The sequence below is a fragment of the Phalacrocorax aristotelis genome, chromosome 5 (assembly GCF_949628215.1).
Source record: "Phalacrocorax aristotelis chromosome 5, bGulAri2.1, whole genome shotgun sequence".
In the NCBI taxonomy this organism is placed as follows: Eukaryota; Metazoa; Chordata; class Aves; order Suliformes; family Phalacrocoracidae; genus Phalacrocorax; species Phalacrocorax aristotelis.
This window is the reverse complement of record NC_134280.1, coordinates 52,102,160-52,129,054: the sequence shown is the minus strand read 5'-3', so window position 1 is coordinate 52,129,054 and position 26,895 is coordinate 52,102,160. Positions and strand designations below refer to the sequence as shown.

The following is a 26,895-nucleotide window of genomic DNA, read 5'->3' as shown; positions in this document are numbered from 1 at the left end:
CCCACATGTAACACTTGCTCAGACGTTATGAATGAAGTGGGGGGTAATTCTATATCTTGGTATTTTCCACATGGAAAAATCTATTTACCTCATGGGTTTTTAGCCATACTTGAAATTAGTTGAGCTTTTCTTTATTGTTAACCACCTTGCTGGTAACAGAGCCAATGGGAAGCTGGGTCAGGTGTGTGAATCTGGAAATATAATTTGGCAGCAAAGCTTTGGGATGGGTTCAATGTAACCAACATTCAGTATCTGACCAATAACTTAACTCACTAAACACTAGTTACAGAGAACCTGCAGCAGTTACTCCATCTCAAAAAAAAAAAAAAAGCACCAATTGTAAAGGCTGAGAGGCTAGAGGCTACTGCTTATGATTTTGACTCATTTAGAAAAGATGAAATTGTTCAAGTAATAAATAAAACACCTTAAGGAAACACGGTACTTACTACAGGAGAAGATAGGACAACAACCATCCTCAGATATAGCAACCACGGGTTGGAAGCCTAGGTCACATGCTGTTTTGTTGATAATGCAGGTTTTTATATCGCATTCTGCAATAGACAACAGAGATAAAGTAAGCCAAAGCTTACTGCTTATCCAACAGTGTTACTTGCAGACCACAGCTTGAACATCCAAGAAATTGAGCAGAAATAGATGATTCTTGAACCACACATTTTTAGAGTTTGGGATGTGTTCATGTGAAGTATCTCTAAGCTTGCTCTACTGTAAAGCTCTTCCTTGGACATACACTTCTGGCCCTTGTTCCTGCTTCTTTTCCCCCACTGGATGTCATCTCTAAAAATACCTAAACACCCTCCCCTCAGAGAAGTGAGAGAAACAAACTGGGGTAAAGGTAAATGAGTCAGTGAAAAAAATGAAGAGGCAGTGGAAGAGAGCCAAAGATGTAAAGGTTGGGGCCTTTACAAGGCAAAGCACCCTGGCAGTGCCCACTGCTCCCTCAAGGCATCCCAGGAGCCTAGTGGACCACTGCCTGGCAGCATGAAGGGATGAGGAACAGAAAAATATCCCACCACCGTTGCCAGGATTCCCTGTCCTGCATCTTCCTATAGGTGCTGGGAATGGCCGAGGTTAGGAGCAGGATGATGATGAGGTCCTGTGCTGTGGTGGACATTTGGGAATGGGAAGATGCAAATGGAAAGGTGAGGGCAAACATAAATCAAGACCCTCTACAGGAGGCCTTTGGGGAGCCTGGAAGGCAAGCACATCCTCCCTTACTGGATGGATCTCTGTGCAAGGGTCACCCTCTCATCTCAGAAGGGACAAGAGCCAGAGGATCCTGTGAAGCACCTGGTGGTTCCAATGGTCTATGGGTGATTTTCCAACGTAAGTATCTGGCTGGTCATGGCACTAGTTAGCATACAAGCTGGACCAGAGGAGGTCTTTTCTGATAGAAAGAGCCCTTGGCATGTAGATGGAAGAAATGAGCACTCCCGTGTGTTTATTTGAATCTGGAACCTGTAGAGTACCCAGATCTCACTTGAGGATTGCTCCTAAACGCAAATGATGTCGCATTATGATATCTGAATTATCTACTCACCACAGACTGTCTCTGTGCAGCATGGGTCATCCAGACGTGTTTTTATTTTGCGTACAAAGCCCTCTTTAGTGCAGTTAATAGGTGGAGATTTAGCACAAGGGCGGGGAAAGCAAGAGATATTCAGGGTTGCTTCATCACAAGCACAGTATTGACAGTTGTGCTCCCAAGCCTCTCTAGGCTGTGAAAAAAATAGGGATAGTCATTCAGAGAATAAAAACTAGAAGCATTACATTACTGAATGCCTCTGGCAAGACAGTATAGGGCTGGGTTGCCTTAATTTACTATGCAGGAAAATCAGAATTCAGATCCCAGAGGGAGGAGAAGGGGACAATAAGAAAAAATACTATTATCTGCCACCTTGCTTTGTAGGTTTATGTTATTCCAGAAAGGGAGCCTGGTCATTCTACCAGGAAACAGTGATTCCCACAAACTGCTATTTCTGCTTCTGTATCTCAAACTATTAATAAAGTTCTGGAGTTAAAATCTGCTGTTTTCTTCCCCACTGTCATTGTAGTTTACTGGTATTTAAGCTTAGAATTAATAAAAGAAACTCATGCAATCATTTTTACAGGAGGTCACAGTGCCAAGCTGTAGTATAAAGACCATATTTTCTTTTCTTACCTGTTTCACTGACCCATCTTGTGCAGTGCAACCTATAAAATTAATTACAGATTCCTTTAATGATAACTGAACTGGGGAAAACAACAGAAGCAGGAGGACAGGAATAGAAGGAAGGCCTTAAAATGTGAGAAACAGCCACAAAGAGAGATCCAGAGTGCAAAGTCACAGGTTGTGTACCCCAAACATCTTAAAGGCATTCCTCTTTGTTCTTTTTAAAGTCGCACTCTCTGCATAAGAGCAGGCAGAAACTGCCAACCTGAAACATTTCCAGCCTAACTAGAAAGGGTGAGTATCAAGGTCTCTCCCGTTTCCTTCGTACCCAGAACCCTTAATGTGCACTTCCAGTTAGAGTCTTATCTCCCCTTCCCATTCTACTATTTACATTCTTTCTTACCACAGACAGAAACACAAATGCCATCATGATCATTCAGCAGAACTTTTCCATCAGGACAGTAGCATCCCTCAACAAACACTGGTGTGTTATTCTGGGAGGGGAGGGTGTCCATAATAACTTCTCTGCACAATTAAAATATAAAGAGGAAGGCATGAGAGGCAGAAATTTGCCCAAGGGCAATCAGACACCTAAATCCCAGGGGAATGTGAACTTCCAGCCTTCCTTGGCAATTTTCAAGCTATGCACTTGAAAAGTACCTTAGGAAATGACCCACCTGCTGAAGCAAGTGTTCCTTTTTGCTTCCCCGCATGGCTTATATACCAGATCTTGAGCACAGCTGGCCTCTGTGGAGCATTATAACACACAGGTTAGAAAGCTCAGACCCATGTGTAGCCTTCAATGCATGACTGATGTACTGCAGAGGCTATCGCAGCCCACACCACGGGTCTGCACAGCCTAGGCTCCTGTTCCGCAAGGGGGTCCCTGCAGCTTCAGCAGGCGGGGATCCATGGATTCAGCAAGGTGCTTGCAACAGTACTAGTAGTGCTTACATCTGAATCACTGGGTCCCTCTGAGCAGGGCAAAGCATGCAGAGAGAGAAGCGTGGCAATACACGCAGAGTGTATTGCCATCTAGTGATGAAGCTCTAGATAACACACAGGGCTCCTCAGCTGAGCTGCTTAGGAGAGACTATGGGCCTGTTTCCCACGTGTTTTGCACTAGTTCTGGACTGGAACATTTTGTATTTGTTCCTGCTTTTTCTCAGGTCCAGAGTAGCTCAGGAAAGAGTGAATCCTCATGATGTGGAGGAACACGAACAAGTGTGTAGGTGAGGAAAGAACAGACCACAGTCACTTCACTACCAGCAGGTTTTCCCCAGCTTACCACACTGCCCGTTCGCTTGCCTCCTCCAGTCCACGCAGATCCCATGGAGCCCACACAAGGCTGCATATGTCTGCATGCTCTGGCACTCAGTGCTGGGGTGCTGTTCTGAGCACCCGCTGGCCACACATGCCTCATAGTAGGGCTGTGGGGGGACCACGCCATGGCACTGGGTCAAGTTCCTTCACAAAGCAAGGAGACAGACATGGCATTTCACTTCCCTGGGCTACTTCCAAGGAAGAATTCAACTCAGAACCAAACCCATCCCCACCCAGAGGAAGCCTCAAGGTAAAGATGCAACTACATATTGCTCTGATAGGCAGTATGACCACACAGCTTGATTAAGAAGGAACTTTACCTCCCATTCTTTACAATGCTTTGAAAGGAAGCAATTTCATGTTGGACTGATACCTGCAAAGAAAAGTCTCCTGCACAACTCACAGCTATAATTCTATGTGGTGACATTTTTATGTCTGAATGCTTGACAATCCTGTTTTGAACCACAAAATTATTTTAAAAACAGACACACATATTTGCTTACTATATTGAGTGTGTTCCTTTTCATCCAGAGCTTTCAGATACTGAATTATAGCTAGTTTCTGGTTGGCTTCTCCAGAACTGACAGGCAGAGGGAGTGCCAAGCAACAGACACTATTAAGAGAGGACTGATTTTGATGATGCAGCTGAAAAATATCCGCCAAACTCAGGAACATTCACACATCAGTTCACTGCTCAGTATTTCAAGGTATGCTAGACTTCATATTTTCATCATGTCCTATAAGCAGTTCACCCAAGTCATGTAGTGAAGCACAAAATTATCTTGTGGACTTATTTTTCTGGCACTTCCGGGATTTGTCTTACCAGATTATTTTACACAGATTGGAAGGCTCACAGTGCTCATGATATTCAATCTCAGCTGGTTCTGAGACACCTGGATTACAGTATCTGTTGGTAGGATCTGGGACTTTCCAGTCTAATGCCATCTCTTTGAAGGACTCGATAACATCACCATTCCTTTTCATAGCATCCTCAGACTTCTGGTTGGTGCAGGTACCTGGTAGCAATATAAAAGCAAGGTGACAGTTTGAGGACAGTTGATGCTGATGAAGCTGCTTTTAGAGAAAACCTGGAGGGAATTTGTCCTCTTTGTGGGAAGGTAACAACACGTGGGGTCCTGGATGAGTTCACAAGAACTGTTCATAGGAAAAGAAAGCTAGTTTGCCAGTTATTAATGAAAACCAGAGTTGATGTGTTGGTTGACCATTGCTCCTGGTGGCTAAAGCAACAGAGATGGCTCTGTCTAGCACAGGACTCTCCAGATTTTGTACTTTCCCATACTGAGTAGATATGATCAAGAGGAAGGGCTTAGAGAGAGCCTGTCTCCATCCACCAACAGGCTGTGAACAGAATGAAAGAAAGTGACTTATAATTCTGCTGACGGTATTTTTTCATCAAAAAGAGATAAATGTGTTAAAATTTGTGAGAAATAGAAAGCAGTGGAGTTGCAAACATTTACAGATGTTTACAAGGGGATGAGGGAAAGAAGGAGAAAAATTTACTGCCTTCATTAGTGTCAGCTGATGAGGACACTCACCACACAGTCCCATGGTATTGTTATAATACTTTCCAAAAGGGAGCTTTATGTAAAATGCAAGTCGACTGTAGGAGACGTAAACTTCTAATTCAGGTATTTCAACTATGATGTAAAGGCCAGAACTGGTTATCGTGATACCATCCTTGGAAATGTCCGGAACAACTTTCTTGTCATTAAACAAAATCTAAACAGAAGAAAAACAAAACGTCTGTGTGGACATCCTTCTGTTGAGTAAGGTATACAGTTTGTGCAACTGGAAAGTAGAGTAGCACAAATTCAGACCTCAGGTCCACCAAATGAAGTCTCTCAAAGGTAGTCATTTGAGTAGTTGTCTATGATTCCTTTTTAATAGGTTGTAATTTATATTTGAATACTCATGTCGCAAAGAAAAACATAACTTATTAACACAATTATGTGGTAATTTCCCAAGTTTTTAGAAGGTACAAATTTTTGTTGACACAAAGGGAAAAAAAGGGGGAGAGAAAGCAATGTAATTGCATTTCCTACCCATTCCATTTTTACAAGTTTCATCCTTTGTCATGACAGGACATTTTGCAGTACAGTAATATAACTACAGCAAAATAATATTGAGAATTCATTTTAACTCAATACTTTACCAAGTTTGTTTCTTTCCCATGTTCCATTGCTTGTGTCATAATAACAACAGAGTTGGAGTGAAAAATGAGAAGAGACATTGAACAAATTGCTCCATCAGTGGCACCACAGTAGTAGTTGTCTATGTGAATCCAGAAGTTGTGAGAGTCAGGATGAATTGACTTCACAAGGACGTAGGTGCAGTTTTCTTTGAAATGATAATATGTTCCATCAAAAGTCACATAATGCTCATTTCCCCATCCACTACAAATACCTGGAAGACAGAGTGACAGACTTCAAGTTTGGCTTCTGAGCTTCCTGTAAGTACAAGCTGTTTTAACTCTTTTACTCACTTTCAGTCAGAGCTGAAATAACCAGTTTGATAAAGAAAAATTTAGCCTAGCAAGGGCACTCTTCTCTGCTCTTAACAGTCAATATTTTAGATGGGACTTCTGTTCCATTACATCTTACTTGATTAATATAAGCATAATGTAGATGTTGACCACATGGACTTATCTTTCTTGAGGACCAGCTGAACATAACATAAATTTCAGGAATCATCCTGCCATAATACTTACACTGACATTCAAAGATTTCACAGCAACCAGTTTCATCGTAATGTTTCGTGAATGGGAAACCATTGACACAGAGTTTCAGTTGCTGAGGAGGGCAAATCATGCTGGACAGTTTAATACTGTTTCCTTCTCCCAGGCAAGTGGCAATCTGGCAGTTTCCAAAGTTCCATGTTTCATTAAACTATTGATGGATTGAAAAAGAAGAGGAGAGACACATAACAAAGTAATGTAACAAAATCTTTAAAATCGCACACAGCAACTATGTTCCATTCAGTTAATTGTCTAGCATGGCACTATTTGCTATCTACTCTTTCTCTGGAAACTAGGCAATATGAAACATATAGCAATCAACGGAGCCTTGATATCTACTTGTGTTTTACAACATTTTGTGTGGGACTCAATATTAAGGTCCTGACCACTTCTATTGATGGGACACTGCCAGGTGTGGTTTCCTAGTTTTTGTTCAGCTTAGGTAGCTCTGCCCACATACAATCATTCAGATGTTTCAGGTGAACAGAATAATCTTCAACTTATTCCCTCAATTATTTTAGGGATTTCTGATATACTTCTAAACCGTCTAATTCAGCCACACCTACAGTCCAGCTGTATTGGTGGTTACCAGCATCAGAGGGGAACACCAAATCTTGGCTGCAGGCAATGCTGTAGATGAAGAAATACATCTTCTTCCAAGCGGCTCACCTTTCTAGGAGGAATGAGCTCAAGACAATCGCTTAGAGGAGTCCCCGTGGAAGCAGGAACTTGGCTTGTTGTGTTAGGAGCAGATGTTGGTAGACAGGCTTCAGAGTCTGGGTCACAGATCTTGAGGGCCTCAGTATGACCAATTCTACACTCTGCCCAAATTAATTCAATCTGACATGATGCATTGCAAACAGAGTAAGCACAATGACCTGATATATTCACTGGCAGAGAAACATTTTCTCCTGCAAGGACAAAACCCGACTGTTAGTGCTGGACTGTGCAAGAAACTGGTGCCCCTCAAGGCCTACGCATCACAGATGAACCATACATTCAGCCCTGCATTTACCCAGCTGGGTCTGTCTGTACCCAATGGCCATGTTCAGGTGTGACTATCTGTCTGCAGCTCCTAGAATTCAATGACTGAACCTGAGCTCAATTCATCCAAATGACAAAGGCTGAAGGAGGGCCACATTAGATGGAATTGAAAATGAGTACAAGATGAGGGACTACTGAATACGTCACTGAATGCATATGGTTTTCACAAAGACCAGGAGACAGAAGGTTCAGGACGTCCTAACAGATGAAGAAGAGTCTTCCCTCCTCTGTTTTCTGAATATGACTGTGAATTACAAACCCCTGTTCAGCAGTTTGGGATTCAGGGTTTGTGCTGGAGTCCACTGAAGTTAGCATCTGGCATAAGCTTCCTTATACCACGGATATCCAAACCAGGACACAGTTATCGGGTATGGGAGAGTTGTAGTTCTGAAGGTGTTAGTTACGGTTCAAAGATGTAAAAACTTGTGGTAATGTGTAATTGCAGCAGGCTGAATGAGCACTTGCTGAAGCACCTTTATCTAATATCTTCCCACATCAAAGATGCAGAAGAAATGTGCTTAGTTTCTCACCCATTTGTATCAATTGTCCCTTGTCATTGCAGAAGCAGGGAGTGGCTACCACTGGTGACAGAGGTGCAGATGTTACAGGTTGCATATGTGGTTCTGCAGAAAATGAAATCAATTAATATTCAGTTCCTCTACTACTCTACGTCCAAGCCCTATGGTATCTAGAGAACGATAAGGTCTCCCCTCAGTCTTGTGTTCAAAAAATATGTAGACGTGGTGCTTCAGGGCATGGTTTAGGAAGCATGGTAGTGTTGGGTTGATGGTTGGTCTTGATGATCCTAGAGGTCTTTTCTAACCTTAATGATTCTATGATTCTATTACATTCTCTACAATCACAAAAAGAGGAAAAAAATAATTTTTTTATACCCCCACCACATTATGTTCTTGTACACACTAAAACCATCCTCTCTGTATTTATATACACTCTCTATTACACTGAATGCTACTAGAATAATACACACACACCACACCTTGTATTTAATTTTTTTCTATATAGAACACAATAAACCACCCTTCTACTGTTGCTTATTCATTCCAATTTAAGGTTTCTTTGAACTGTCTAATCCTGCAGGACTTCACCTGACTTTGGAGAGGTGATTTCCAGTGGTACTCCATTTTGCCTTTTAATGCCTGGTTGCAAAGAATCTGTTGGTTTAAATACAGATAGATCATTTAGATATTTTACTATGCCACCTACACTCTGCTTTTAATAGTCCTTCCTTTCCTAGCTATTACTCCATTATACTTCTTATTCCACTTGTTAACGGATTTAGTAAACACCAGACACACTGGCTCACCATCAAGCCTTTAGTTCTTCCTCTTACTTGAGTAGAGAAGCTAACTTTAATTTTCCTCATCCCCTTTGTATAATTTCCTACCACACATTTTTTTAACCACTTACTTTTCCTTGCTATTATCATGTGGAAAATTTCCACCATTTCTTTATTTATTTTTCCTTCCTATTTTCTGTTCATTCACATCCCCTCTACCCTGCAACTTCTTTTCTGGGAAGGGAGCAAACTGCCAGGCAGCTTTATTTTCTTGTTCCAGTGAATCGTTTGAGACTGACTTATTCCAATGCAGAAAACAGTACAGTAAGAACTATAGTGTGATATAGCTAATGAGAAAGAGAAAAACAAGGTTTAGAAGTATGAAATATGGAGACTAACAACACCAGAGTGTCAGCTGTGGTATGCCCAAGGTTGTTGTAAAAGCTGTACTGAAAAATGGCTGAATATCTCTATTTTCTCTTTATCACATTGACAGTAAGAATCTGTAAGAATTACACTTTTGGTCCCCACCATGAGACCCACAAGCTCTGACCCCCCATTCCTGAACCTTCAACTGCCTTAAATTCTGTGCGTATCCTAGACATGCAGTAGGAGTCTTTTTCCAAGATGGAGGAATCTTATTACCATTACAGACTTTCATAAAATCACCACCAAACCTCTTATTAATCTAGTACCTTGTGCTGGTGTGGATGGTGTTCTGCAAGGGATGCGTGTTTTAATGATCCCTCCATTAGGGCCACAGACAGCATCACTGCACTCAGTCCCATATACTTGGCTGTATATAGTTTCATTTAAGAAGTAGGTCTTTCCATTGTAGCAGCAAAGACAATCTGAGGCACCAAAAGAGAAAATGCCATGATAACGGGGACACTTGTAATAGAAATACAAATGAAAAGAAAACCAAACTCTGGATTTACCCTTCTGTAGCTCATATCATCCAACATGAATTACCTGGCTGAAAAACTTTCTCAGTTTCTACTTGAGAAGTTGCACTGGGAGTCTACCTCATTTATTTAAAGTGGGTTGTTTTTTTGTTGTTACTGGTGTTTCTTGGAGTCATCTTGCATAGAGGAATTACTGGCTGGTGAAAGCATCAGAACTGGCACTGTCCTCACCCAACATGGAGCACAGGTGCATTCCCTCTTGGCAGAGAACGTGATGGGGATTACTGCCTTACTGAGTGATAAAACACTGGCTCAGAATCACAGCCATTTCCATCCACTAAGGAGGAACATGCAGTGATAAGCAATTTCATTTAAACATATGAGTTCTTCAGGTTTTGGAGAATGTACATTCAGGAACCCAAGGGAATATATCTATTACTGTAACAAAATCAGCAAAAGTGAAGATGTGTTTTCTGCTGGGTCACCCTGCATTTTGCAATGTGGTTTCTCCCAGATATGGGAATGAACTAGTACCATACCTTAAGCAAGTACGTCCTTTAAGCACACAAACATGTCTCTCATAAGCTAGTTGACTAGGCTTATTGTGAAATCAGTGGACAGGAAATAGCACCTCTACAAGATTTTCCCTGTTCTAAACGTGTGCATTAAAACAGGTAGCATGAATGGCCTGCTTCAGACTACTCTCTGTCTGTCTTCACTGACTACCAAGGAAGTGTAAGCATGGAGAAGTGGTATTTACCTGGCTGAATCCCACATTTCATGCCTCTCTCCTTCCTCCCTATGACTATCCTTTATCTACTTCTTCAGGTCAAAGACTGCATTTTGCTTATCAAAGTATATCTGTTCTGCTGTGCATCCACTTATTGAGCTAGCTAGCTAGCTGGAGTCCTATTACCAATACGCCTGCAGTAACATTTGTTGTTGGGTTGTTGCAGTGCTATCATCATTTAATGAATGGTGAGGGTGGTGAGAAGTTACCTTTGGAGTCTTCAGTACATAGTTTCTCTTCAGGATCGCTGAAGATGGAAAGGAGAAGACTTGATTTATTGACTTGAATCAGAGTGTGGAATAACAATGTGCAACAGTATCTACTTTTACATAAAAGCCTACTCCTGGAGGATTTAATGATAATTGCCACACCTATGAACATAAACCAGACATTGCCTAGTTTGTCCTTTCCAGTCCTATTCTACCTCTCCCACCACCAACCGACCTACCATGAAGTGCAGTTGGGGAGGGAGACACACTCCCTGCTCTCCTCATCAAAATATGGCTTGTCTGGACTACACTCCGGGTAACAGCCTGGAAAGTTAAAGTAAATAAAGCATTCTTAGTCTGCTTTACAAAGACACAGGGAAAACAATTATCTCTATCAGATGCAGATTTGATCCCAAAATGAATGTGATCCCAGTATGAATGTTCTTTATTCTACCAATTATTTTTCCAAGTCGTCTTTTTCCCTCTCTCCCAGAAGTTTCAATTACCTCTGTTTGTCAACAGATAATTATTCTCTGCAAATTTAGACTGAATGGCGGTTTATGTCTTGCCAGATTTAAAGGCAACAGGCAAATTATGCTATGAATAGCACCATCACACAGGGAATTGGCCCAGGTGAGTCATGGTCAATGAGTTTCTGGGGCAAATGACGCAGCCTTCCAGCAACCTTGATGCTTAAGACATTTAAAACTAGACTAATAGCTTCAACTCCCATAAACTGCATCAAAGTCAAGGAAGAATTACCTTCTAAACTGTACAGTAGGTTCCCACATTTCCCTTCTGGGTTCCTGCAGGTCTTTAGACAAGGGGCTCCACAGGGTTTATAGAACCACTCATGTTTGTCAGGTGGATTGTAATAATCACAGAACACAGCTGGAAGAGGATGAAAAACCTCCAAGTCTCAGAAACCAGGCAGGGGTTATTTTCTAAATCTTGCAAACAAGAGCTTGTTAAGTCATGCATGCACAGCGATGTTAGAATTCTGTTGTTCTTTACCTTTCATGTGTCTGAACGCATGGAGCACTGCTTTTCTGTGTGCATTTTCAGTGCAATACTTACGGCAAATGGCAGGCGTTCTCCAGTCAATACAGACACCGGCTCTGCTACAGCTTCTTGAATAAGCAGCAACTGAGGTACAAAAGCACTCACAGTCTCCCACACTGTCACAGCCACAGAAGTCAGAAATACAAGATTCATAATACGGTATTGGGTTCACCTATTAAAATATGAACAGATCTTTTATCGCAGATGTACATGTGCACTGTGTTTTAATGAGAGAAAGGGCTCTGAGTTTCTGCCATCCACTGGCAGTTTCTTTGGCAGAAACAGGCTGAGTCTGTGACAGACCAGGATTGTCATGAAGGAGCTATGTTATTTTACAACAGGTAGTTTTCTATTTTTACCTTCCTGGTAGAATTTTACTCTAAATCTTCTCATTCTCATGTGTGTAATACTGTCATTTATGCTCAAAATGTCTTTCCAGTGTAATTTCTGCAGGACTGAACTACCTTGCTTTGGGTTAGCACAACCATATAGTGTGTGCTCTCTCTAAATGACAGTGATTAAGTGAGTGTAAAAGGAAATATATTTCCACTACACTTCACATCTCTTGTGCTTTAACCTGTGCCAACATGAACTAATCAAGGAAATTAAGCCACATTTGCTTTTAAGGTGGCTTATTAAACTGCACTGAAGCTTTCTATAGACGTTCTCATTAAGAATAAGTAGCCTTGTTTCTGTATAGATTAATATAGTTTGTGTCTAAAATAAACCAAAAAGTTAATCTCTTTAGCTAATTTGAAAAAACTTTCCCAAGGATCCCCATGCAACCAGTCCTGTGCTAAGTTATCTCTAGATTTTACAAACTGATACCCAACTTTTTACTTTTGGTGGCTATTACCCTCTTTGTCTTCAGTTGCTCAAAACAGGCACTGCTTGTTCCTCAATACTGTGCAACAGGATTCAACTGGTATAGCTGTAAAGTGAGGTTTTGAGAGAGGCAGCCCTTTTACTCGAGGATGTTGTGTAATAGCCTTTAAAAGTAAAAAATTTTGTGCAAACATGCTGCATAATAGCAACAAATACCTAGTGTGAAACTACTGAGGGTGAGAGAACAGGATTACCTTACTGTGACACGCTTCAAAGATGTTACTTTTAATGATGCTGCAGTGCTTCTGTCCCAGGACAGACTTGAAAGGCTGATCAGCACACAGGTCCGTCATGTTTATATTTGAGCAGGTGCTTGTTATTTTCCAGCTGTTTCCAAACTCCTGGATGCTCATCTCCATGGACTGCCCTCTAGTGGTAAAGTCATTCCTTGAGCGGCCATCAAAGTCCCCACAAAGGCCACAGACTTTTCCCTGGGGTAATATGAGTGGGTACAGTAAATGGTTTGGTTATTTTGAGTGCAGCCCACTATTTGACAGAAATAAACTATAGAACAGGCCAGGGCAAAATAGCTGCAAATTTCTAAACAGCCATGAAAATATGGCTTAGAAAAAGCTAGACTTCAAGTGACAAGATCGCTTTGTTAGCCCTTCAATACTGCAAAGTGTTTGGCTTTACTTCCAGCTCCAAATATTCTGGATCATTTCATACTGACTGAACAATGAAATAAAACCCAATTAAAGGCATGCTTGCTTCTTCTTGTCCACTGAACGGAACACTTTTCCAAGCCCTGCTTTTCAAACTGGGGATCCAGGTCTGGATGCATAACTTCTGGTTTGAAATCATAACCCTTAGGCCACCCCATACCTACCTGGAAAGATGGAGCCACGTGAACAACAACAGTAGTCTTCTGGTCCCACATGAAGTTCATCCCTTGATTTGTTTCAATCACAATATAACCTCCTCTGAGATCCACCTTGTAATTCTTCTCAGCTCCTGGATCAGTGGCTATCTCCTGAATCCTTCCTTCCAAGAGCCTGATTTCACTGCTCTGCAAGGAACAGATACATTGCACGGAAGGAAATTGAATAGAAAACTTAGTGTAACAGCACTAGTATTCTGCCTCTTGTCCTTCAGCTTGTTTTTTCTGCCAGATGTGAGCCACAGACAAGACTCACTGAGTTCAAAGGGAATTGTCTGCCCTTGCATGACAAGTCTTACCTCACGGCCACAGAAATTTTCCTGATTATAGATGAAATCTGTTCTGCTGGCACAGCAGCTCCTGAGTTCACAGGCAATCAGGCATGCTAGAACATCCCTTGCCACGCTGCTTTATTTCACCATCCCTTCACCCCCAATATGCGAGCAATCTCATTTGTGCACACTTTGGGGAAATAGTAAGCCTGAGCTGGAGGGAGGAAAGCCTTCCCTATGTAGTTACATCTGCCCTGTGCTCAAATCATGGTACAGAGACATGCTCCTCTAAAAACTTTACTATCACTCCCACACCACTAATGTCACAGATGCAAATACCCACGTACACATGCACATACACAGAGTGCTATTGACTCCCTGCATCTATCTCCTCACCTGCAGAAGTGTCCAGCCCTGTTAACACCAAATACCTAAACCTTTCCCAGCTTGCCTGCCTCTGCCTTCTGGATTTTTGATCTGTACTCTCTAGCAGCAACTGAGTGGGCATACAAGGGGATACCACATTAGCTGCTACAAAATCAAGAATACAGCTCCTCAGTTATAACCAATTTTTAGACAAACCTCAAAAATCAGTGTAATCTTTAGAGAGCAGATGGAGAGTGACTTCCCACAGGCGTTGTTCTGAATTACAATTCGGAAGGTGCCAGCATCCATGTTATTGGGACAAAAATCCTTAGAAAAAAATATAAAACATTGTATTAGATTTTTTCAGGCAACTAGAACAGTCTTAAACATTGTAAACAGCTCTGAACAAATGACACTCCAATCTGACTTCTGCTATTTTGTCACTTTTTCATTCATCAAAGCTCTGAGCATTTTAGAATAATCTGGTGGCAGCTGACCTGGCAGGTTCATGCTTGACCAGAAATATCAAAGAGAAAAGATAAGGAAAAAAATTAGTTTTTCAGGGCACCAGTCCTGCACAGTCAAAAAGGTAAAAATATTTTTTTAAAAATTAGCAAAACAAACTGAAATTTGGGGATGACAAAATGTCTCACTGAGTACTGTCTCATTACATGCAATTTTTAGACATGAGGCTCACACATTAACCTCTATGTGCTTCTGTCACAACAAAAAAACTGTCAGTCTTGGATGGCTGAGAGAAACACTTAGCTTTTCAACACCACACCAATTCCATTCCCTTGCAGATGCTAGAATTACATCAGGAAAGGGCTGTCCAGCTCAGGAGTTGATCGTTTAGGATCACACAGTGCCCTCTTGTGTCACTTCTGAGGGTTAATTGTTCTGCTTTTATATGGAAAAATTCACTCTATCTGCTGTAGCTACAAGAGGAGGGGAGTAGGCTCTGCTCATCAGTGTTGATTATTTTGCATGGGATAGACTGAACCCTACAGTGTAAGCTGTGAAAAGCATATGTATAGGAAAGTTAAAAAGAAAATTATACCTGAGCTAGGATATAGTCACAGTCTCCCAGGAAATCAAACTTCTCCCCATCAAAGCTCATGTAATGCCCATTTCCATACACAGTGCAGGTTCCCTTGCAGGGATTGTCTGTGCAGTTCCACTGCCGTTTGTTACAGGTGCTGGGGTATGAAATGCAAAGAATCACAATCTTTGTATGAAGTGTGGATTTTCCTTAACCCCAAACAGTAGCAAAGTGATTCAAAAGTTTGTCTTTTGCAGTACTTCAAAGAAAGCAGTCATCTCGTACTCTTCCAGCCTTACCCTCTCAAGTGAGACCATGCCATGAGATGGCATACTAATCAGAAACTTCACGTTTACTACCAAGACACATTTGAACTTTTGTCTATCTTTATTCTATCTTCCCCTTCAAATATTTTTAAATCATTAAGTCCAGGCAGCAGACAGTGGGGATTTAGGAGCTAAACTCAAGGTGAAGAACTGAATATTTCAACCATTTCTGAATATTAATCTGTGAGGTACCATGCGGTCAGTTCTGCTCCTGATTACAGTGGTGTGAACCAATATTATCCCTGTCTTCCCTTGTGTATTGGGTCTGGTTGAGATGGAATTAATTTTCCACATAGCAGCCCTCATAGTGCTGTGCATTGCATTGGTAGCTAGGAAGGAGTTGGTAACACACCAGTGTTTTGACTCCCACTGAGCAGTGCTGGCACAGCATCAAGGGTGTCTCTCCAACATTTTCCCTCCTCACCAAAAGGGCTAGGGGTGGGCAAGATCTTGGGAGGGGACATAGCAGGGACAGCTGACCCAAACTGACCAAAGAGATATTCCATACCATATGACACCAGCTCAGCAATAAAAGCTAAGAGAAAGGAGGAGGGGAGGGGGGGCATTCATTATGATGTTTATCTTCCAGAGCAACTGCTACATATATTGCAGCCCTACTTCCAGGGAAGTGGCTGGACATCACCCGTTGATGGGAATTAGAGAATAAATCTTTTGTTTGCCTTTGCTTTCATGTGTGGCCTTTGTTTTTGCTTTGTTAAAATGCTTCTAGCTTGACCCATGAGTTTTTATAATCTTATTTTCTCCCCCCTCCCCATCCTGCTGAGAAGGGGTATGATAGAGCAGCTCAGTGGGCACCTGGCATCCACCACACCTTGACAAACTTTCTTTCCAGTTCAGGGACACCACAGACAGAAAATTTTTGTTATTATACCCATGACACAGAGACTGCAACTTCTTCCCCACGTGTCCTGTTCTCCTAAGAAAACAAAGCCCTTGCTGCAGTAAAAACTCTTCTGTAGTATTAACAGCTGCTTATCAGGGTTTGGCTTCACATGTTACACTTGATTGCTTGTACCAGTGGTGATCAGACAAAGTGTTTCTGGCGTTTATTTTCTGTGCATCCTCTTGACAGGACTATACATCCTTATCCTCACTAAATAATGGGTAACGATTCAAAGCATTTTACACACCGTGATCAGTAATAACAGTGAAGTCTATGGCAGAGTTATACCACCAATTGGAGCAACTAGAGCATTTGTTTATCTTATTTGAGAACTATGCACCCAGAAGCACTGCAAGTCTTTGGAAGATTGTTGCAATTGCCTCCTCCTCTAAATTCAATCATTTTCTGGGGTTCAGCTGTGCCCAACAGGCACAGACTCAATTCTGCCTTATAGAATGGCCAGCCACAGACCAACCTGGATGAAGCCGGTACTTTTAAAGCTGATGTTGAAGCAGTTTGCAGAAAAGGATGGAAATTGTTTGACAGAAGATCTTGGTACTCGTTCTCACAAGTTCAGGCTCGTGCAGTGTTTTGCAGAGAGGAAATGTTTCCCCTTTTATTTTTATTAGAAGCCTGATGGCTCTAATGATGAAGAGGAAGGCTTCAAAATACATCCTGCCCCATGGGTGTACTATGCATTGACAATTTTAACAGCTTCTGTTATAAAACAAGGCTCCCTGGAATAACATACCATGTGTTGCAGTCCACTTTGATGGTTTCCCCAGGTTTATAAAAGTGTCCTCCATGGACACATGGGCACTGATCTTTGGGAATACATCCTCCACTGCCATCCAATACTAGCCCATCAGGACACATGCAGCCAGAAACACATTCTGTGACATACTGCGTATATAAATATACAAGACAAGACAACTCGTTAATGCACAGAAAGTACAGGGAACCAGCAGAGGTGCTAGCTCTGGATGCCACACTTTTGGATGTTTTTTTAAATCCTGTGACTGTAAGTTAGCGACAATCAAACCACAAGTATCATAGGTACATGGGTAGTTATAGCTGCTGTGTTATCAGTAAAGTAGTTGATCTGTGAAGAGCGTAACATGTTACCGTCAGCATTTGTTAAGGACAATCATACATGCACAGTCATGCTGTCCCTTGCTCCTGCTAGGAGGTGAAGTCCTTACACAGTGCATGTCCTGCGTCTTACAACTTTTCTGACACTCTGATCCAATTGCACCGAGACCCGCAGAGCTGCAGTTGAAGTAATACATAGGAGCTGGGCAATCTATAGGAGGAAGAAAACATTTTAGGAAGATAATTTAGTGAAAGCAATAAGGATGCCATCAGCAATTGTAAAACAGAGCAGAGCATTTCAGAGGGCAGCATGCATCTCTCATTTACAGTTTCTATTAAATTTTGCTTCTGCTCACCGACAGTGCAAGGAGAAGGAGGCAGATAACTTCTAAGCTTTGGGAAATACCTTAATCTTTTAAAGAATTCAGCAAATCTGGTGTCATTTTTACAAAAAACAACTATTATCAACAACTAGGACATTTCAGGGAGAAGGCAAAAATGTGCAGAATACTAAAAGGTTACAGAAAGTGAGAGATAACACAGAAAAACATTATAAATAGTAGCTGACACCATAATGCCATTATTTAACAAAATCTCACCTTTTACCAGGACAGTTTCTCCAATGCAGTCTAATCTTCCTTGAATGCATTTGCTAAAGAGATTCCATAAAATGAAACACATCAGCTCTTTGCACATTTCTCTCTCACTAGAGAGAAAGGCACTGCAAACTTCACTAGTCACACAAATAACAAATTCCTATCAAAATGAATATTTGGTACAGCTATCAGGTTCAAAGACGTGAATTACCATCCCCAGAAGGAAGATTAAGACACCCAGCTCTTTAATACTCTTCCTTCATCTGCCACTGTTCTACTGTGTGTTTTCCCTAATTTTTCTCCTAAGCATGTATTTTCTATTCTGTGAGATGAGATCAATACTTTCTTAAATAAGAGACTTCTTAAACTACTAAATAATCCTGTATTTACAAAATAGTCTAGAATCCTCAGGAAAAAATATGGGAGTTGGAAGACAGAAAATATGTAGACATCCAGAGATACAAATAAATTATTTGAATAAAACAGCCTTCCCCTGGTACTTTGGGATTGCACTGCTGCCCTGAACTGGTTGAAAATAAGAAACTGACAATTGTTTTTCACTCCAGATGTAAGTTTATTATGATATTTTTAGTATTTTCCCCCAAATTTACCTCTCTCTCTCTTTTTAAAACTGAGATTTTGCTGATTTTTGTTGGACCATTTTTATTTTTAACATAGTCTGCAGGGTGGTGTGTTGGAGGCTGATTTGTACTTGGCTTTTTCATTTCAAAGCCAGAAGCTCCCCCAAGCCCCCTATCTTCTAGAAAACTTGCTCCCACTGTATATGGGTATTTTTTACATAACAATGAACTTTGCATAGAGATAGATTGGAAACATTACTTAACAAGTTTTCAGGTTCTTTTTGCTAGCAGGAGTATAGGATCTTAACCTTTGCTGTGGCTGAACTTCCTGCCAGGGGAACATATGTTTCTGTACAATCTAGGAGAAATTTGTCATTATTCCTTTTGGTAAAATGACACCATTCAGGAATTAGAGCAGGGACATCCCCAGTGAGCTCTGATGTCCCCCAGGTATGCAGCCTTTGCACCATCAGAACAGCTTACCACATCAGTTTGTCCTCTTGGAAGGAGCTGCCAGGCTGAACAATCTTGCCTTTGTAGTAGCAGGGACAGTCATCTGGAGTTACACATTCCTCCTCATCATTGAGGTAGGTCCCTTCAGGACAACCACAGCCCTCCATAGGAGCAATATGAACTTTACAGAGTGGATCAGGTTCATCCAGTGAGCGGCAAGACTGGTTACAGTACTTCACACTATAGTTATAAACCATAGTCTCAGGACACTCCTCAGAGGGATCTTTGCAAAAGAAATGAAATGGATATATGGCCTTTGCTGTGCAATCATTTCTCATGCTGTTAATGCACCTTTCTGCATATTGTAGCTGTAAATGTGCTTTTTTCAAACTAGAAGACCTTGTATCCCAGTGGTCTGGGGCAAGTCTGCCCACATAGCCTAAAGTACATGACACTGAATATTGAAATACTTAGAAGGGTGTATCTTGACTGAATAAGGAAATCAGTAGAATTTTGTAATTTTTACAATGTACATTTTTATCTTATGCCAAGAACTAGCTTGCACAAGGAGCACTAGAAAAGAGTGCCATGACTTAGCAAAGGCTACTAATCCCAGTGGTCTTCTGGGTAACCAGTAACTCAAGTAATGGTTCATGCTTCCACTAAGATTGTGTCACATACATGCACTGCCAACAGTTAGCTAGTAGGGTTTACTTATTTCATACACTCTACTGATTGCAGTGTAGACATCTCCTTAGGATATAACCTGCCTTGGACTCTGCCTGCAGCCTGGCACAGCTGGACACAGCTGCAGGAGGTGGAACAGCCTTTGCAACCCTGTCAATGGGACAGACAACTGAGAGTGACTGTTCTGACCCATTTATTCTTTCACTCGTCAATAGCACAACCTTCAATCTTATCACACACATGTTCCCAAAAGATTATTTCTTTTTAAATGAGGCCTAAAATGATTGTGCTGATTAAGCCATTAACATTTTTTCCCAAGGTTAGTGCACTGTTTCAGTCAATATTACCTACTGTGCCATGAGTCCACAGATTTCAGTCTAACCCATGCTGCAAACCAGTCTCACTTTGGCATTAAAAATGTCAGTAATTCTATGTCGATAACAAAGCTTTCAATAAAGAGAGACTGTGTCTCGTACATAAATCAGCATGATTCTAGGATAATTTGCTGTGGACTACACCGTGTTCCCTTTGAATTATTTTAGCACAGGTTTGTTAAATTGTTCTTACTGCAATTTTAAATGCCTTCAACAAAGCACCATACTGGTTACATTGTTTGTCTCTATTAAGTACCCTGGCTAGCCTCTAAGTAAGGCAATTAAATAGATCATAGCCACATCAAAGCTGCATAAAAAGAATTGTTGCTATGTTTCCTATTCAGATGTGTTATTAGTCGAGAAATCTACACATCTATTTTCAAGTTGATATAGGCAAATGTCACTTGAACTATCTGATCATCAATGGAAAAATAGAAATGTTAAAGTAAAATTCAGAAGCTGGGACTTGGGAGTTTTATTCTCAGCTCTGACACCATGTCATAATAAATTCTGGCAGTGCCAAAGAAAAATATATACATATGTGGACTCCAAACCCAGGATTTAGTGACAACATGTATGTCCAAGGAGCTTTTAATCATTTGTTAGATAGTCCTGAGCTGAAAATGCCTCTAAACACTTTCACATTCTCAGGTATCACCAATATATATTTATTAAAAACCATTACTACTTTACTGTAACACAGAAAAATGCAGTTAATGAGAGCGATACAACTTGTATGGGTAATGTCTGAGACAAGAGAGCTGAGATGAACTGCAAAAAAGGTATCAGATTTAAAATACATGGGGAGGCCCATGTGTCCAAAACTAACCTAATTTTAACTCCTTGTTGTGATTTGATTAACACACCTTACACTCTTTTGCTTCTCTGATTACTAAATTCACATAATATTTTACACAAGGAATGTGCATTGTAAGAGCATGAACTGAACATTAACGGATTTTGGCAGGCAAAATTTTTTTATAGAATATATAATTATTCTATTTTTCAAAGACCCACTAACTCAATGACTAAGCACAAAAGATACTGACTGCCACAGACTGGGCTCTCCTGAAGCTGTTCTCTCATATCCCTACCCAGGGTATTTTAGGATGCATACCACAGATGCCCTGCCTCCAGCCCTTCAAGGACATGCCTGCTGTAGCACAGTCTCTGGCGTAAGTAGAGAGCACACTACACAGTGCAACTTCACTCTTCTCAGCATTACAGGTGTCATACATACATTTCTAGGGGACAGAAAAAGACATGGGTATTATTATGCCAAGCTCACAGAAGAGACAAGAAAACATACAGCAATTCAAAAAGTAGTCAACCAATATATTTCTGAAAAATATCTATACCAGCCTCCCATGAGGATGCACAATTTAGGACATGTCGAAATGGATCATCTGAAAATGCACAGAACTGAAAATACAGCACAGTGATGACTGGCACTTGTGTGGAGTGTGGCCAGCAGATTGAGAGAGGTTATCTTCCCCCTCTACTCTGCCCTAGTGAGACCACATTTGGAGTACTGTGTCCAGTTTTGAGGCCCTCAGTTTAAGAAGGATGCGGAACTGCTTGAGCAAGTCCAGCAGAGAGCTACCAAGATCATCAGGGGGCTGGAGCATCTCCCTTACGAGGAAAGGCTGAGAGATTTGGGTTTGTTCAGCCTGGACAAGAGAAGATTGAGAGGGGATTTCGTCAATACCTATAAATATCTAAAGGGTGGGTCTCAGGATGATGGGACTAGGCTCTTTTCATTAGTGCCCAATGACAGGACAAGGGGCAATGGGCACAAGTTGGAACACAGGAAGTTCCACCGCAATATGAAGAAAAACATCTTTCCTGTGAGGTTGGCAGAGCAGTGGCACAGGCTGCCCAGGGAGGTTGTGGAGTCTCCTTCCCTGGAGACATTGAAAAGGCACCTGGATGCATTCCTGTGCCCCCTGCTGTGTCTGATTCTGTACCTATCTAGTGTGCAGATAAGACACATCCAATTAAATGACAGCTGCGTAACAGAAGATGGTTTAACAGGGAATCATATGTAATGACATCTGAAGAACTAGTTAGGTAAGCATAAAGGGGGGGTTAAAGGTCAAATTCTTTTAATTGGGTCGCTGGACAGAAGAACCCAGGTACAGCCAGTCACTTAAGAGCAGTAGGGTCATACTGCATAGATGGTGACTTAGCCTGCCATTACTGATGTCGTGGAAAATGCTTCCATGAATCATGGTTTAAAACCTGATGAGAACAGCAAAAGTAACAGATATCTGTAAGAACCTGGTTATTACTTTTCCTTGACTGAAAGCCGCAAATTCCCATTTTACTTATAGTTAATATGAATTCTCAGGCAGATGTATTTTCTGAAGGAAACTTGGGAGAAGTAAAGCATAAGCCATATTTTTAAAGGTACCTGAAGACATATTAAATTTTAGGCAAAATTTCAGGCTCAGGTATTTTTTCAGTAAGTAGTATCACACACATTCCCTACATGGATTTTCTGTATTTTTGCAGAAACTTCTTTACTAGTGATATAAATGCAGCACCTCTGTAGCTCAACCAGCTTCCTCAACAGCATTATAAAGCTGTAGACCAAGAGCGCTTATGAGCAGCTTCTTGCATTCTAAATACAAGGAGGCTAACATGATTCCACAGTAATAAATGGGTTATAAATGATGTAAATATAGTACATATTCTCCCCTCTGATGTGAATTTTAAACCAAGTCCGAGGGAATCCATGGGACTGAAAAACCTCTCGGTTCAATTCCACACAGAAACACTGTGTGCTTTTCAAACAGTGACCAGTTTTCAGGAACAGTAAACCCATTTTTTCCTGTTTTGCTCTGGATCATGCAACAAAACTGTCAGTGATGGTACTCACTTAATATTTTCCGGGCTGCAGCCAAAAAGGCCCATCGTATCTTGCATAAACTCTCATTTTGTTATTTCTATCATCAGCACCAGTGAACGTCTTTGCAAACAGGAATTACTGTAACCTACTTCTTTCCCCTAGGCCAGACTACCTTCATGGCAAATAAGTCTCTGGACTAGCTTAAACCATCCGTTTAGACCAGTGCCTTACCTTGACGTACACAGAAGCGTCTACAACAGAATGGCAGGTAGCAAACACACCGTTTGTGTTAGACAGAAGAGCACACCAATGCTGGGCAAATTTTTCTGAAGTGAGAAAAAATACCATTGTCCATAGTCACTTAAACCATATTACTCTTTGACTCAGTACTTTTATCAGATATCACACAGAACTGGAATGTCCTGAAATGTTCACATAATGCTAAAAGGAAATATGGGGCATTAACATATTAGGGTGATAAGCATAGTTGGATGGGTGACCAGCCATTTCCCTAAAAAAAAGGTTTCACCTTCCAAGTACTAACATTATTACTGTGGTTGGATTTGCAGAACATCTGCAAAAACTCCCCATTTTCATCATTTTCCATCAAACTCTCTTAATTCTTTACAGTCAGTAATAATCAGTGAGCTGTGTGGCTATGAGCCGCAGCTTTAATTACATGTGGCAATAGCTAGGAGAGTACAGTCTGAATCCTACATATATCCAAACCCACTCAAAGTGAGAAACCAGACAGGGCACCTAGTACAGTACAATGCTAGCTAAAGTCAGTGCTGTTGGTAACTTATTCCTTTTGACTTCACCACAGCTATAACAACCTAGATTGAATTATCTTGCCCAAATATTGACAACCAAGTATGCTCTGCTTTAAAGCTAAATTGTTCTTATTGATGCTGTGTGTGCTTTTCAAGTCATCAGTGAAGAAGCTGTTTGCTCTTTCTTCAGCAGTGCAGCCTTTTGTTTTAAAAGCAAAGCTGTCACCTTAAAGACCTGCAAACCCCAATATGTCCTCTCTCATAATAGCCTCAAATGCAGTAGCTTTTGATGTTTATGAGATTTCTAAAGCTTTTTTGGTTATCTGCTGTGTGAAAATTATTTAGCACTGATAATCCAGGGATGAAAAGCCTGCTACCTTTATCCACACTGTTTGAACAAGGATCTTCAAAGCTGTCCTCCACATCAAAACAGCTGGCTCTAGTTTTCCATGAGTTACCAAAAGCAGAAGCTGAGTCTTCCACAACTCCAGTGACTGTTCTGAAGTCATCAGTCTGGATGTTATTGAAATTGCCACAAAGGCCTTGTGTGGGTGGCAGTGAAAAAAATAAAAAAGCAAAAGAAAAGAAGAAATCACTACATAAGTGGAAAAAGGAATGGCTTCTAGATGAACACTCTTAGCTCTATAATGGACCTCGCCTGAGAGAAGCCCATTTTCCTTCAGAGACAGGAAGTCTGACATTCCCACAAACCAGACAGAACCCTGTCTTTAGAATGTAATTATTATTTTTCAGCATTAGAGTAGCACTTACTGATAGCACAGAGATTGGAAGCTGCTTAAATGTGTTTCAGTAAACACTGGCAGACAGAGAAGTGCCTTTCCCAAAGGCTTATAAGCAAAGGCTTATAAGCAAAGGAAATCACAAAAGCAAAACAAAATGGGTTGGAATGACAGGATGCAATCCCATTACACAGATAGGAAACAGAAGCACAAAAAGCTTAAATGATGTAAACAGGAGATTGGTGGCAAAACTAAGAACATAGTTTGGATCTCGCAAGTCTCTGATGAAGGCCTGCTTTTAGAGTCTAAAAGACCTGCTCGCACTAAGCATCACAAAGATTATCTGATTTTCTTCAGCAAATGGAAGGGTTTAGCCATTGCTTTGTTTCAGGAAGGCTATATATTTAACCAGGGGTTCTAACATATCGAAGTCAATACAAAATCAAATAATATGTTCACTTAAAGTGATAGACAAGCAGCTATAACTCAGTTTAGAGCAAACTGAAAGAGCATCATGTATCCTACCAGATGTGCTATTCTGGTAAGAATGATCAACTGTTATGGAGAGCTGCATTATAGGTTTCATTTGCACTTGAATCCGTACTCCAGTTGAGCTCAAGATTTTGATGAAAAATGTAGAGGGTCTGAAGATGGTGATGCCATCTGAAGAGGGAAAAAAGAAAATAAAAATGTATGCACCTGCAAATCTTTGCGAAGCTGAGTAAATAGGAACTTCCATTTACCACTGCATCCAGTGTAACACAGGAATTTCCAGGGAGTCCCAGACCTAGTATCCACCCAAGTCAAATGACCTAACAATGAGCAGGATCATGTTCTTTTCAGAGAAAGGAGCAGGAATCCCTCTGTAAATCGGTGTAGGCTAGTCTGAGGAAGATGTGAAGAAGAATGTTTACCTTTGCTTACTGGCAGCTTCACAATGAAGTTGTTCATGTAGATATTTCCACAGGAACATATTTTTATAGTCTGCAGGGAAAAAAAAAAGAATAAGCCCACAGTAGTGAATGCATATGACATGAGACCGACAACAGCAACCTGACAAGCTTCATTAAGCATTAAGAAGTAGTGTCTTCAAAACATGATCACCTCTGGCATCAATGTAACTGAGTGTCTGGATGTCATACAGTAACTTAGACCAAACCTCTAGGTCATAAAAAAATTAAAAACCCTCTCCATAAGCAACAGCTTTGATTGAGTGCTCTCACATACTTAAGAGGTTTGAGAATTTGCATGACAGATGTTACATGTAGGTTAGATCCAGCTAATTGGAGACGTAACATACCCAAAATAAGAGTTATCTAACTCAAACTCCCTCAGTAGTCAATGGAGGGAGACAGGCCCTTCCAGAAGAACACCTAATACCTTAGGTGGGCTGACTTGTGCTTTGGAGATCCCCACCTTCCTTTATTGACTATAGAGGGAGGTTAGGATGTTGGATCTCCTAACAAGGCTAGGACTGCATGAGTTAAATATCAGGTGGACAGAGTGAATCCGTATAACTTTAGGAGTGCAAAAATATGAGCCCTAACTCAGCCTCCGCTAAATTCTTTGCGAATCATGGCATAACCTTCAGTAGGAGAAGCCTCTGGCCTTCATTTGGAGAATTCCGATACTTCACTCATTGCATTAGGAAAAACCACAGGAGTCAGAACTGTTGTAAAAAGGGGGTCCTTTCTTGTAGAAATCTCAATCTTTCAAAAAGAAACAAGTGAAAAAGTATGAAGTAATGAAGAAGAGAGGGAAAGCCAATGAGGATAATTTTTAGCCATCTACCTCTAAAGAAAACGGCAAAGCCAGAATCCAAAAGAACTGGAGAGAAAATAACTCTCATAGAACAAAACCAATAAACACATGCACCACACCATCTGCTGGTATTAATCTTGCTCTCTCAGGACTGCACAGACCAAATGAGCCCACAATGTTAGAGAAATCCAGTCTTTAACCTAAATAAAAGTGACATATTATGTGTCATTAATTAACGCAAGTTACTTACAGTTCTTCCTAGCGTGATTAATACATTCTTTAAGCAAGTCATTGTCTTTGATGTGCCACACTGGATGATCTCTCCAATCACCACAAATGTGTCATCAGTATTCTGAAAAGATGTGAAAAAGGGTTATGCAGACATTGTTAGCATATTACAGGAAGGGAGCTAGAAGAAAAAAAAGGTGTCTCTGAAAGGCTAAAATGGAATAATGAAAGAACCAGGGCATTTAATCTCTAACTGCAAATGGCTTTGTTTCATTGCCAAAATCAATAGGGTTTACTGCCTTTTCTCTGCACTCTGTTTCCTTGCTATCAACCTGTGTGGGTCACGTATTTGCAGTCATGTGGGATTCAATCTTCTTGAAGGAATTATTGCTCATTCACTTCCTTTTGACAGTCATACACGAAAAAATGTTCAGGAGAAACACTTAAATCTACACAGATACATCCAATAAGAAAATTAAATCATTTTAAAAAAAAGATGTAAAACTATGTTGAAGCGGCAAAACTTAAA

The 26,895-nt window shown here is 40.9% G+C and overlaps 1 protein-coding gene across 1 annotated transcript in view; it reads right to left on the bottom strand.

Annotated features, from left to right (window-relative positions):
• LOC142057791 (mucin-5B) overlaps nucleotides 1-26,895 on the bottom strand; it is a 45,071-nt gene that overhangs the window by 7,170 nt on the left and 11,006 nt on the right. The window contains exons 10-40 of the mRNA XM_075094515.1: nucleotides 26,389-26,490; nucleotides 25,292-25,361; nucleotides 24,903-25,040; nucleotides 24,015-24,179; nucleotides 23,096-23,190; nucleotides 21,131-21,257; nucleotides 18,983-19,235; nucleotides 17,922-17,974; nucleotides 17,433-17,533; nucleotides 16,982-17,133; nucleotides 15,019-15,157; nucleotides 14,175-14,285; nucleotides 13,270-13,449; nucleotides 12,635-12,871; nucleotides 11,571-11,727; nucleotides 11,256-11,384; nucleotides 10,733-10,817; nucleotides 10,494-10,531; nucleotides 9,285-9,440; nucleotides 7,823-7,915; nucleotides 6,918-7,159; nucleotides 6,222-6,399; nucleotides 5,667-5,917; nucleotides 5,050-5,233; nucleotides 4,317-4,509; nucleotides 3,459-3,637; nucleotides 2,848-2,917; nucleotides 2,574-2,695; nucleotides 2,180-2,211; nucleotides 1,559-1,736; nucleotides 447-551 (exon numbers count right to left, since the gene is read on the bottom strand). Of these exons, the coding sequence (XP_074950616.1) occupies nucleotides 447-551; nucleotides 1,559-1,736; nucleotides 2,180-2,211; nucleotides 2,574-2,695; nucleotides 2,848-2,917; nucleotides 3,459-3,637; nucleotides 4,317-4,509; nucleotides 5,050-5,233; nucleotides 5,667-5,917; nucleotides 6,222-6,399; nucleotides 6,918-7,159; nucleotides 7,823-7,915; nucleotides 9,285-9,440; nucleotides 10,494-10,531; nucleotides 10,733-10,817; nucleotides 11,256-11,384; nucleotides 11,571-11,727; nucleotides 12,635-12,871; nucleotides 13,270-13,449; nucleotides 14,175-14,285; nucleotides 15,019-15,157; nucleotides 16,982-17,133; nucleotides 17,433-17,533; nucleotides 17,922-17,974; nucleotides 18,983-19,235; nucleotides 21,131-21,257; nucleotides 23,096-23,190; nucleotides 24,015-24,179; nucleotides 24,903-25,040; nucleotides 25,292-25,361; nucleotides 26,389-26,490 (4,315 nt within the window). The remainder of the gene's footprint in view (nucleotides 1-446; nucleotides 552-1,558; nucleotides 1,737-2,179; nucleotides 2,212-2,573; nucleotides 2,696-2,847; nucleotides 2,918-3,458; nucleotides 3,638-4,316; nucleotides 4,510-5,049; nucleotides 5,234-5,666; nucleotides 5,918-6,221; nucleotides 6,400-6,917; nucleotides 7,160-7,822; nucleotides 7,916-9,284; nucleotides 9,441-10,493; nucleotides 10,532-10,732; nucleotides 10,818-11,255; nucleotides 11,385-11,570; nucleotides 11,728-12,634; nucleotides 12,872-13,269; nucleotides 13,450-14,174; nucleotides 14,286-15,018; nucleotides 15,158-16,981; nucleotides 17,134-17,432; nucleotides 17,534-17,921; nucleotides 17,975-18,982; nucleotides 19,236-21,130; nucleotides 21,258-23,095; nucleotides 23,191-24,014; nucleotides 24,180-24,902; nucleotides 25,041-25,291; nucleotides 25,362-26,388; nucleotides 26,491-26,895) is intronic.